The 12,941-nt window shown below is 40.9% G+C and overlaps 1 protein-coding gene across 1 annotated transcript in view; it reads right to left on the bottom strand.

Annotated features, from left to right (window-relative positions):
- Positions 1 to 996: 996 nt before the first annotated feature.
- CRHR2 (corticotropin releasing hormone receptor 2) overlaps positions 997 to 12,941 on the bottom strand; it is a 70,933-nt gene continuing 58,988 nt past the window's right edge. Inside the window, exon 11 of the mRNA XM_009572815.1 lies at positions 997 to 1,442. Coding sequence (XP_009571110.1) covers positions 1,302 to 1,442 — 141 coding nt within the window. The 3' untranslated portion in view covers positions 997 to 1,301. The remainder of the gene's footprint in view (positions 1,443 to 12,941) is intronic.

The raw sequence follows: 12,941 nt of genomic DNA on the forward strand, positions 1-12,941 counted from the left end.
ACACAACTTGCTTTTTTCTTTCTGCTGTTGCAAAGCCCAATGGAGGAAAGGGCAGTGCAGAGGGACAGGGATCCAGTGTAACACCATGAGCTGAGAAGGGAGACAACTCATCTTGCATTTAAATGCCCTCTTTCTCAGATTTTATCATGAAGTTTTTCTTCTTATTGGCTCATTATCAAACAGGATTTTTCTTCCCTGATCTTAGATCCAGAAACACTCTTAAGATAGGTGTCCTCTTCCTTTCCAGAGTAAAGAAAATGATGCCTGGTTTTATTGAAACCAACCCAGAGTAGTGTTTATTATTGAAAATATACAGTATTTTTGAACATCACATAAAAAGCCTAGTAGATACATCTGCTCTAGTTCAAAATGCTCAATAGATAATCTTTGTGCAGCATGTAGCACTATCCTCATAATGCAAACATCCTCTTCTCATTATTATTTTTACAGCGCTTCCCTTTAATATTTTTTAAACCCAGAAAACATGTTCTGTTGTCCTTCCCTACCCCAATCCTTTTAGCTGAAAAAAACCAAAGACTTTCCAAAGGCTACTTACATTGTGTTGAAAGTGTGGGGCTAAGAGGAATAAGGATATTTTATAGAGCTGTCTAGAGATATTGCTGTCCTTTTCAAAACTCTGTGTATGAACAGGGCATTGTTCTTGCAAGGCAAAGTGCCCTGTGTTAAACAGTCCAGCGATGTCCCGGCCAACTCCCAATCTATCAAAGGGAGAAATGGGGAAGGTAGATAAATTCTGATTTTTCACACCACCTTTCAGATGCTCTTTTTCTTGCTGCCACATGTTCTCAAATGACAGTTCTGCAGAGAAGAAATTTTTACAAAGAACCAAGAAAGACATGGGCTATCTATACACCAAACTGTTGAAATCATTAGGAATCAATGTACAGGGTGAGATGGGCAGTATGTTAAAAATAGTCTTTGTTCACCACAATACGGAAAGGAAAAACAAAAAAAAAGAAAGGAGAAAAAAATTGATTGTTCCTGCCAGTGTGCTGTTTCAGACTTTGTACTGTGAGCTTCCACAGGGTCCAGTCACTGTTGAATCTCTTTCTTCTTTGAATCTGTTTCAACACCACTTACTCCAAGAGGCTTTTGCCTGGTTGCCTTAAAGCAGCATCACGAGTATGGGAGATGAGAGTCCGCAAAAATATGATGGGCACCTCATTGCGAAAGAGAGCAGTGCAGAATAAAGGAAGAAAGTTTGAAGAAAGGGGCTTGGGGAGAGTGAAGAAAGAAGAACCCTGAAGGCCACCAGGTGGTACGTGTATGTGCAGGGCATATCACACGGCTGCGGTCTGTTTGATGCTATGGAAGCTGATTCGTGTCGGAGAGGTGGGGATAGACATGGCACGTGCCACACGCACTCGCAGGGAGTGATGGTCTTGCCAGCGGTGCCATCTTTTCCTGGCAGCAGAACGGACCTGGTGAAAAAAAAGGAAAGAGCATGCACACTTGAAATACTCAGGTGTCCTCTGTAAAGGGACACTAGACAGCTCTGAGACAAATGATGATACGTGTCAAGCCAGCGAAACATGCAGGGCTTGATTCAGCTGCCTAGACATGGGCATCTAGTTCACTTGATGTTCCCCTGGGTACTGCACTCTGGAAAAGCATGGGTTTCACATATCTCGTGTCTCATATCTGATGTCTTAAATACCCCAGAGCACTTCAAATGGCAATAAATGCCTAAGCTTATGCAATTGAATCAAGCTCTCTAGATGGAGGTCTTAGAGAGACCTATCACAGGGCCTGTAGTTGCCTCTGCTTCCCTTGTATATGAAGGGGAATCACAGATCATCTAGCTAAACATTGGTGTCTACAAAACAGACACACCTGACCTAATCCCTGTGAGCATCTTGTATGGGCGGTAGAGAGCTACTCTGCAGACAGCAGAAGGTCATCCTCAAGCAGATGCTTAGGCCAGATGAATCTTGGATTTTAAATGTATATTTTGTTGCATGAACCAAAGAGAGAGCCCAGGAGCTCTAGCTCAAATGTATTGTATATAAGCAAGAGAAAGACAGGTGACAGGAACCCTAGCCTCAAACACAATGGGATGGAAAGCTTGAGGTACTCCTAACATAGACTGTAATCAATTCCTGCCAAATCATTGACATAGAAGACTCAAAGCCAGAAGCTGGAATGGTCAGTTTACAAAATGAGTTAAATGAGATAGTTATATGAGATAGCCAGAGTCAGGATGGGCTGACTCAGCTGTATGCTACTACAGTAGAAGCCAGCCTGGACTGCTGACTTTCACTGTCTCATCAAACTGACCTCATTGGTTCACTGAACCGTTCTGTTAAAACATGAGAAACAGTGGAAAGAAGATGTGTCATGGTGGTGTACTTTCCTGGATGCACACTGTTTGCAAACCTATTATGGTTCTACCTGGAGTGGCCAAGGGATACTTATTTCTGGTTCTGGATTTAAGGGTGCATATAATATACATCCAAAAGGCAAATATATGTGCCAGAGTACATACAAGTGCGGATGCATCTCATCTGAAAGCTTGATACTTAGTCTTGGCCAATTATTTATGCTTTCAATATAGACAATGGAGAAAGTGAGATGATCCCCCTAAGGAGATGGCTTAGATATGTGGAATGAATAAGTCCTTGCTCCATCTTGCTCCTCTGAGTACAAACCAGCTTAGCTAAATGTTGGGCACCTAAGGCAAATGGTATAAGTAACATGTAAAGTGTCAGAGGGGTAACCATTATCGTGGGAAATTGCCCCATGAAGAACATGGGACTTGATCTGCAGAGGAATATTGCCTCTTGAATGCTCATTTCTCCCCAGATGTCACCAAATGTTGAGATATTGTTAGAAAAAGTTTTTCCCCCTTTCTGGTGGAGTTAAATTCACCCTTGTATAGAGAGCCTGTGATCCACTTGAGTCCTTCAAAGAGGTGAATTTCTTAATCTCTGGTGCAAAAGCAGAGAATAAATCTCTGTGTACAGCACAGTCTTACTAAAGACATTAATAGCAGACTGGCAGTCCTGTGAATTCATGTATCCCAGGTACTCCTACGGCAGCATTTCATTGGGTCATGGAAATGGGGAGTCACCTGGTGGGCTTTTTGTGTTTCTGAGCAACTTGTGTCAACAGATACTTACTCAGCCAGTGAAGCCAGACTAGATTTATCATTTGTGCTTCAAACCAATCAAGTCAAAAAGAGTCATCTGGGGATAAAGACGTGAGTCTAAACAAGCAGTTGTCCAAATGGTTTTTATGATATGGTTTGCTTACAAGCTGTGAGAAAGGATAAAAAGTAGTAACAAAAATGCTGTCGTCTTGTACAGCTGGAGCCATTCCTAATGGGCTGGGCACATGGAAATAGACTCTGCACTTACAGGGGTGAGTGCAAAGCATTTCTTAATGACAGAACAATTCACTGCAATTAGGATGTGACCAGAGCGCAAGCAGAAAAGGTTAAACTCAAATTTGCCTCTTACAATTGAACTCAGGAACAAAATGCTAGCTTAACTTTAGGTTCAAAAAAAAAGAAAAAAGAGTGTGACTGCTATAATAACATGTTAAAAAAGACACCAAAAAAGCCATTACACAGTGGAAGAGTAATAGAAAAAGATAAAGCAAAATAGCAACTTCAAACCTGGTTGTTAATCTCCATGAGAGCAACTACCTCTACCCGTTAAGCATTTGTAGAGTCAGTACCATGTCCTAGAGTCAGCATTAGCACATCTATGACCTGAAACTAACAGCACTTGCCTGTAATAACCCAAAGATTCTACAGGCTATCATCAGTGGTTAAAGCTTAACAAAGAGGCTTGGGAATACAAATTATCAGCTTCACCTCTATGTAACTTTAGTTGCTTGAGATGAACAAAATTTACCCGTGCTGCTGAGCAGAGAGCTCTGTTCTCTGTGCTGACCCATGGTCTGTCTTTTTCTTGTGAACAGTTACTCTCTCAGAATTACTCTTTTCAGCTCTTTGCCCTTTGCCTACTGTGAATAATCACAGTTTCTGAACATGTGGTCAAATCAGATTTACCAACATATTTGTGCCTGCAGAGTGTGGGCACTGCTCTCAGCAGGATTGCTTTAGAACAGTCAAGAGAAAGAATTCAGGTGATGGGATGAGAGAAGTCAGTGGGTGATAGTTTTTCTTTCCTGATTGGATCACCTAACCGAGGAGTTCTCAAACTTTCAGATCACATCTGAAAATCACTAAGAACCACATCTGTTCATAAACTGCTCCTCCTCCGCAGAAGAAGAACAATAAAAAGAATGAAAGAGATGGAGAGAAGGATGAAAACATGCAGAGAAGGTTTGCTTTTGATAAAATAGACATCAGCTTTGTATTGCTATTATGTATGCTAGACAGTGGCTGCTGGCTAATTTCTTGCAGCCATCAACTAGAAATGATTCGAAGAAAGACCCTTTAGCGACATTAAAAATCAATTTTTGGAAGAAATGTCATGTCTTATTAGCAGAGAGGAAGAAAGCTTGATCCGTTTACACAGTGCTTAGAACAAAGGGGCCCATTCACTTGGGGCTTCTTGGTGAAATACTAAAATATAATAGTAGTAACGTAGGTAAAAAGGAAGGGTCTGATAAGAAGAGTAGGATTAAATGAGCTATCATGGTAATGGAAGCTGGAGGTAAGACTACTGGGACACCGCCATACTCTGTCCCCAGAGAACATCTCTCACATGAAAGTGTTAACAAGTGAGGGGCAAAGGGACAACAGGTACTCTCTGACTATAGAATAAACATGATGTTCAGTAGTCTATGACTATAAAACCCTAATTAAGTTCTTGCTTTTACTCCTGGAAAACCTGATCCAAAGCCAAATGAAATAAATGAAAAAGGTTTATATAGATCTCATGGCCTTTGAAACAGACCGATTTTTGCCCTATGAAAATAGATTTCAGCGATGAATTCATCAAGTTCCACTACACTTAAGCACCTTTGTGCCATGTTTCAGATCCCTGTGCTGCAGTTGGAGGTAACTGGAGAATAACTTTGGACTTTAAACATCTTTGGTTATGAATGGCGGTGCAAATTGTGGAAAAGTTGATGAAGATTTATTCAATTTTATTGTAAGCTACAGATGAGCAAGAGGGACTTTCAAGCAATGTCCAGATCAGCAAAAGGGAACTGGCTACGCAAACTTTGAATTTCAAGACACTGGTCTCACTGTGTCTCACTCTGTAGTGTAATCCACTTCCATGAAGTTTCTGAAGACCTGGCCTCTCTCTGTATCCAGCAGAGACATAGGAAAGGCCATAAGGTATTGTCAACTAAAATAGGTTAGATGAATTCTACCCTGATCTGTGTGAATCATTGCCTATAAAGGGAGTTGAGGGTGATCAGCTCAACTGCATATGTGTATGTATTAGATGTCTAATGTTAAGGGGATAAATCCCATCCATTACATAATAGAACTTAGACTAAAGTAAGGTGATACCTTACATGATACCTTGAAAGTTTTCCAGAGGGTTAGGCTGGCCCCCGGGGGAGGAGGATCAGTAAATGCTCAATTTAACAGTAAATGCTGTGAAGAAGCTTATAGGCCAAGCCTCTCCAGATCCTTGGAAAGATTAGTGCAGTCCTGAATGGAAGCAAAGAAACAGAACGGCCTAAGCACAGAGCCCACTGGACTGACAGACCTGGGGATCTGCAGATGAGGAATGCTCACCTCCTAACGCTCTCAGAGGGATAGGAGTGAGTCTTCATCTATTTTTTGTAAATAAAGTGTATCACTGAGCAACTATACCTATGTCCTACAGCCACCTCTCACCCTATTGATATGGCTTTACAAGGCTCCCAGTAAAGCCAAACTCTCAGGCCAAAGATGACCATGTTATCATTAGACCAAAAATTAAACTAAACATCTCTATAAAGATGCCATTATCAGTGTTTAATCCTCCTAAGGTAGGGAAGAGATGTAGTCAAAACAATCTGCAAGGCTCAAAGGAAACATGGCAATAAATGTAATCTTACAAAAATGTAGCTCAGGTGGAACTTTTTTCCCCCAAATAGCCGACATCACACCACTATTTTATGTAACATTGTTAAGTTTCTTTTTATCCCTAAAAAAATTAGCCTGCTTAACTGGTCTGCAATTCATTTTTTTGCCAGAGTCTTTGGCAGCAATTCCATACAACCCGGTAACAGGTGAATAGTTTTGCAGCACCTGCCAGACTGGGATGTTGGAGTTTTATTTCTAAGATCACAGCAGTGCAATTTTGTTATCATATATAACTGTTCGAGAAGCTAGAACAGTTCTGACTAGTTATAAAGATTTGCCACACATTTTGAGGTGGAAGCAAATGCTGCTCCCTCCTTCTGGGACACAAAGGACCAGAACTAACCACTAGAGAGGGAGGCCATGAATGCAATCAGCCCACCCCAAGCCTCTGTGATTTTGTTGAGTGCTCTGGAGGCACGCTCACAACAGCAGTGGTGTAGTGAAAAGGAAGATGAGGTGGGGAAGGACCCTCAGACCAGTTGCTACCTTTTACCATGCCTGGACTTCTCATTTTTCTCTCTCTGGCAGGACCCCAGTCTGAAGAGATCTGCTGGAGTCACAGCAATGAAGGTGACTTTCTACCAGAACACATCTGGGTGTGGGAGGTGGGTACTGAGAGGAGACAGCAGTCCTGTAATGAACTGCTGCCTGGTGGTCCCAAAGGAGAGGTTTGATCCCTCCAGTTGACTCTATATTGACCAGGCATCCTCAGGGACATTTAGAAGGAGTACTCATACACTGTTGGACACCTTTGCTCAGAAAGCAATCATTGTGGGAGGTGGAATTAAACTTTAGCCCTCTAGTCCACCCTCATATTCATATTTATTCAGTGATTTGAAGGAACACTTAATGCATGTCCTTTGGATTCAGAATGATTAATGTGAAGTCTGCTTAGATTGATGGGCAGGTGGATGACTAACCATTTAGGTGGTGATTCATAGCTGGCAATTATAATGAATAGCCTCCCAAGATGATCAGATCAAAGTAAGCCACTTTGAGCTTAATAGATTTTGAGAGACAGATGGTGCCTGGGTAAAGAGTCAACACAAAAAAATGAAACATATTTATCCTTGCCTTGCACCTTGTTGTGAGAATAATTTACAGTGCCATCTAATGAAGTAACCTGTTCTATTCCTCTCTGGTTATGGTTTCTCTAAGTCAGCTAATTGCTTTCCATTTTAAACGTTAATTCATAGCTGATTATCGATATTGACATGATAATACTAGAACCTGAGGCCTGCTTGAGCTGAGAATTCATGCTTTGCAGGATGATTTTGGACACAGGCCTTGCTAGTTATGTATTCCTTCAGGACATGGTTAGAAGTCAAGGACAGCCACCTTATTATGGACATAGGATTCTTTAAGGTTGGAAGGGACCTCAGAAGGCCTCTGGTCCAATGCCATGATCAAAGCAAGTCCAGCATAGGAATGATATCCAGTTTTGAAATTATGTCAGGGCCTTACTCAGTCATTTTGAATACATCCAAGGACAGAGATCTCAAAACACCTCTGGGCCTTTCTTCTAGTGCTTAAACACCCTCACTATGACTTTTTTTCACCATGGTTAATTAGGATTTCCCTTGTTTCCTTCATTCAGTTTGATAGTGGAGACTACTCTTCTCTGCCTAACCCTTCATAAAGCACTATCACTTCATAAATTTGAGTCATTCTCACACACCATCACCTTCATTCACAAGCACCCTGCTATGGTACAGCTGTGTTATTATCTCCCATCACGGTTGGTAAAGTTTCCAAGGATCACAGAAGTCTCCGAGGGATCAGCACTAGTGGTTATTGGAAATGACATGAAGCACCTAATAACAAAGATAAGTATTCTCTGGAGGCAGGGATCCTTCCCCCGTTACCCTCTTGCTTCCATCATGCCTTTGTTGAGGTAGCAGGAGTGGAGCCAAGCCTATCAGTGAAGTTCTCATTCCTCTGGAAGTTTACCAGTGGCTGGCTGGAAATATTTAATCTCCTTCTCTGGGGGATGTTTGCAGCATCTGAGATCTGACCTCCTCCCCTCCAGACTCCAGTAAACAGCAGCCACAAGGCTAAAGCTAACACAACCATACAGAAAGACACTGTAAATGCACACTTGCCCCCTCTGAAATACTTTATTTTCTCTCCATTACTAGCAAGGAGGTCTGGCTGAGAAGGTAGATATCACACTAGAAAGGTAACTGGAGGGAAGTTCCATCTTCCTTTAAAGATGCTTTGTCTGGAATCAGTCAAGGAAAGAACAGAATGCTGGGAATGCTGTACCCATCTGCCTGCGAGCAGAAGGTGTATACTAAAGAACTGAAAGAAGACTCTGGAGACAAAAGTGAGCTGTGAGCCTAGAGATCAACAAAGAGTGATTACAGTGCTAGTGAGCGTCTCTGCTGCCTTCTGTTGTCTTCCCTTGATGCTCTCCTATGAAAAGCCAAAGGTGACAACTGTCTTCATCGGCCTAATAACAGTGAGCCTCTTTTGGTACTGAAACTATAATGAATATCTTTCCTGGGTTTCATATCATACAAACAATTATAAGGCTACTCTACATATGCCTAAAGACTATAGCCTTCACTGAGCCTTTTTTCAGTTTCAGGTCTGGCTGCGACCTTGTTAGGACAGTGATGTTTTTATCCAACATTCAGTTCTCAAGATCATTGTCAGAAAAATCAGAGGTACCATGTGAGATGAATCCCACACCAGATACCCTTTTGAAAGACAGGCTTTAATTAAACACATGCTATCAAGCTCAGTTACTGGATTGAATTCATCAGCTTGTCCTACAGAGGCTGAAGAGACAATTTAGCGGTTTCTATGGATCTATACTCTCATCGAAACTTGCATAAGGATGAGATACCATGAAAGCATATCCCTGATTACACATTATTATCTTGTTATAAGCAAACTGATCTAGGTAGAATAAATTTCATCAACTAAAAGAACCTAACGATTTTTTAGTGAACTACAATAAACATTGTTCAACAGGAATTTTGTCGAAATGCATTCTCTTCAGCACAGTTTCAAGCCATTGTATCTGTCCTTGTTCCAAAAAACTCCATCTTAAACTTTTGTTTTTTAATCCAGTGTTATGTGAAATTAAATTCAGTCTTGTGATCTGTGAGTTGATAGAAAAAATTGAGCAGCATCTTGATTTTTGCAGTCATTGAAAAAGAAGTTCACAACCTACATTCATTCTTTTTAAGTGGCATTTAACATAAATGCATACATATTTTTCATTATGCCATTTTTCGTAACATCTTAAATTCTCAGAAACCTCTCATCCTCAATTTTCTTGGAAGTCCAGAGATGCTCTTTACCACTCAGATTAAATGAAATGTGAATATTTTTGCCCTCTAGTGCTAGTAGATTTTCTCTGTGTCCAAAAAATACCAATTTTTTTCCCATAAAGTCTCTAAACAAATTAATATGAATCAAGTGCCAATGGCCTCTCATGCCCATCCATGGCACACACAGTTTGTTCAAAACAGTTTCAGAACTTTTCAGAAGCAATAAAACATGAAAACCTGTCAACTTTGTACCTAAACTGCTGCTTCTCCTTAGGTTCACTGGAATAACTTGTGTATAATGTGTTGGCTTGGAAAGACATTCATATTCAAAATCTGAAGGATCATATCTCCAGTAGAGGGGCCCTTTCTCAAGACCTGGCTCAGCGGCTTAAATCTCACTGCAGACAACAATGCTAGTCCAAGATCTATGTGAAACGTTCTGTGTTGTGGAAATGAGGGAAAAAATTCCCAGGCCAAATGCCCATTCCAAAGCATAAGGAAATAAACTTGTCCTATTTGAAAATCTTTGCATGGACTGCAATTTAATAGCTTCACTTTTTCCCTTCAGTGATCCCACTGCTGAACTGTCAGACCAAATCACTGCAAAATCAGGACCAAGACTTTTTATGGTGGTATCTTGCATTACCAAGGTGCCATCTTCAGTTAAAGTGCTGGAGGCACTGCCTTCTCCACTAGAACATCAGATCTATTCAAGCAGCACAGCTGTGTAACTTCTCTGATCTGGGGTAAAAGAGCTCATAGGAAGATAAACACTCTAAGTCATAAGGACATGCCTGTTTAAATCAAGGGAGACTGCAAGATGTTACAGAGGAAAAACTCTTTTCATTTGCCAAACTTCACAGATAGAACACTGACAAAAAGACAGAAACTTTGATAACTTTCATCTGCGATCCATATTGTTTGAGCTTTACTACAGACAGTTATTGGAAGTTTCTAAGTACCTAGTGGCATCTGTATCAAATATGAAATGGTAGAGATGCAGCTGAGATCACAGCATTATTAAAGCTTTAAATTAATGGATTTGCTAGCCTTTTTGCTTGTGTCATCATTCAGAGCAGGCCTGGCACTGTGTGGGATGAATAACCTGTTAAAGACTATTACATGCATTTAAAGAACCCAACTCTGTCATAACTGGAAAATCTGAAGTATTTAAAACCTTCTGAGCTAGCAAGTCATCAGCCCATCTATCACAGAGACAGAAATATCAGACTCACTGAAGAGATAATAATTCAACAAGGCTTCAGTGATATTTATAAAGATTTCAGGCTACTGAAAGGCTACTACTTACAGGCTATTTCCCTCTTTTAGAGCAAAATCTGCTGTGGATCTCACTAAGAGCGCTGGTACCTCATGTGGATTGAGTGGCATTACCTTCATCACCACCTCTAGAAGGGATGCCTCTCTGAGAGCAACTAATGTCAGGAGAATGCAAATAATATTTCGGTACTTCTGTACTTCTGATGTGATGCTGTTCACATGCACTAAGAAATACAGGCTTTTTCATAGCAGATAATTGAGGAGAACAGTGTACTGCAAATCTAACTGATTTGTTTTCACTGCTTAGACATGGAAGTTTACAATAGAAAAACACACTTCTGCAATGCTAACAACCGAGGTCTTCATATATGCCTCAGTTGGCAACGTAGTCTGTACAGGCCTCTCACTTCACAAGGAGGCAAGACACAGCATTACTGCAAGCTTTTGCAATGTCATGTGATGTGGCCTTCAGGATGTGATCTGGGAAACATAAGCTCTTTTTAGAATGCTTTGTGAGTATGTGGAGATGTAGGGAGGATAGGCACTGACACAAGGGAGAGCTTTTATAATAGTATACTGTAAGATGTGATTTTTTTTCCTGGACAATATGATTACAATCCCAGAAAGCTCTGAAAATTCACTGAATTCGCCACTTGTTTCTAAGCTGTGCAGAGCTAGAGCTAGAACAGAGCAGGAAATTCCATCCTTTAAAACCTTTATGATACTTCAAAAACATTCCCACAGTACCTTAAGATGAGTCCAAAGTCCTTTCACAGTTTTGAAGTAGAAAATGCTGCAATATTTGGGGGGTTTAGACGTATGTTATATCTCAAAGAAGTAGTTACAGAGTTGCCATGGTTTTGCCAGTCAAGTGGGAGTTGCACATTATATGTAACCATATGGCTACAGGGAAGATTTTGCTCACAAATTCAGCTATTTGTAGGTGTCTACAGGTGAGTGGAGTGTCTAGATATGCATTATAGTCAGTGGAGAGATAGTCCATACTGCCAGTGAAGACTACAGTTGTTCAGGTGAGCAAATGGAGGTGTCTATTGTAGGCTAAGCTGATGAGAAAAAGATTGTATTGACTGGCTTGAATTAGTGACATAGAGAGCTTGTGTCATTTGAGAAGCCCCATTGTATCCCACTTGGCTTCCCAGTTCCCAGTCAGAAGGTGTGAATCTTCTATAGATCCTGTATCATATCTGGTAGACCCATGTGGATGCCTCAGATACTCTATAGTCTCTCATGCGGCACTAGATATCGATGTTTAGGGAAATTAATGAAGATCACCTAGATCACCCAAGTTGGGTGTCTTAACCTTGAACTGACTCCTACAGAAATGCCCATTCAAACTCTAATAGTAGTGTGATATAGCTGAGAAATCATTCCAGATCTGCTAGTAGATTGCTGTCAAGACATAGAAGTAGTACATGAGGTGAATCATCCTGCCTTTCAACAAGCCTGATCATGTCTGAATTCATTTAAGTTACAGGAGATGGGAAGTTGGCTCATGGCCTTGGACAGAGAACTTCAGATTGCTGTAGTGAAGGAGGTATTTCTCCCACTACAAAACAGCTGAAAGAATCCCAGAACAGCCAAAAGAGAGAAAGCCTAGTACGAACAGCCAACTGGTCCTAGCCCAAGTGTGCAAAATGGAAGTGCACTAGGGTGATACAAAGTCCTGACTGACTATGAAATCATGAGGCCCAGGTACCAGCCCCTGAAGTTCACCCTGGCACCAGTGAAAAAAAAAAAGAAGAAAAAAAAAGACAGAAAAAAAGCCTGCTGTCTACATGGAAGATTCTCCTGCTGCATTAACAGTGTAAACTTGATGAATATGACAAGTACTACTGAAGGGACAGACTTCTGGTGCCTTTAACCTCATCAGATTGTGCAGCACAGTGGCTCTCCAAAAAAAAAGTATGGTCACAAAGCAACTCAGATATATGGCAAGGTTTTGAGATAACAGTAGTCACACAGTTAAGGTGTCTGTACTTTTTAGGGAAAATTTCACCACCCTATTTACTAAGAGGCAAACGGAGTGGTTGGAATTTATTGAAGGGAAGTTGGAAAGAGAACTGAGAACACTCTGCTGCCAGTATATAAAAGTAGCATGTGCTTAACCTGAGAAAGTAGTGTTGTTGCTTCTGTTAACATCACCTCAGAATTAATGAGGAAGAGGAAAATGAAGAAAAGCAAAAAAAAAAAAAAAAAAAAGCGGTGCTTCATTGGCTCAGGTATAGAAAATGCAGAGCGGCTGGGTGAGAAGACATGCTCGTTCTTTCTCGTAGTGCCACACAGGGAGCCCACAATGAAATTAAGCAGCAGCACAAACAATATATATACTGATGCAGCAGGAA

The sequence above is a fragment of the Fulmarus glacialis genome, unplaced genomic scaffold, assembly GCF_000690835.1.
Source record: "Fulmarus glacialis isolate BGI_N327 unplaced genomic scaffold, ASM69083v1 scaffold2972, whole genome shotgun sequence".
Lineage (NCBI taxonomy): Eukaryota > Metazoa > Chordata > Aves > Procellariiformes > Procellariidae > Fulmarus > Fulmarus glacialis.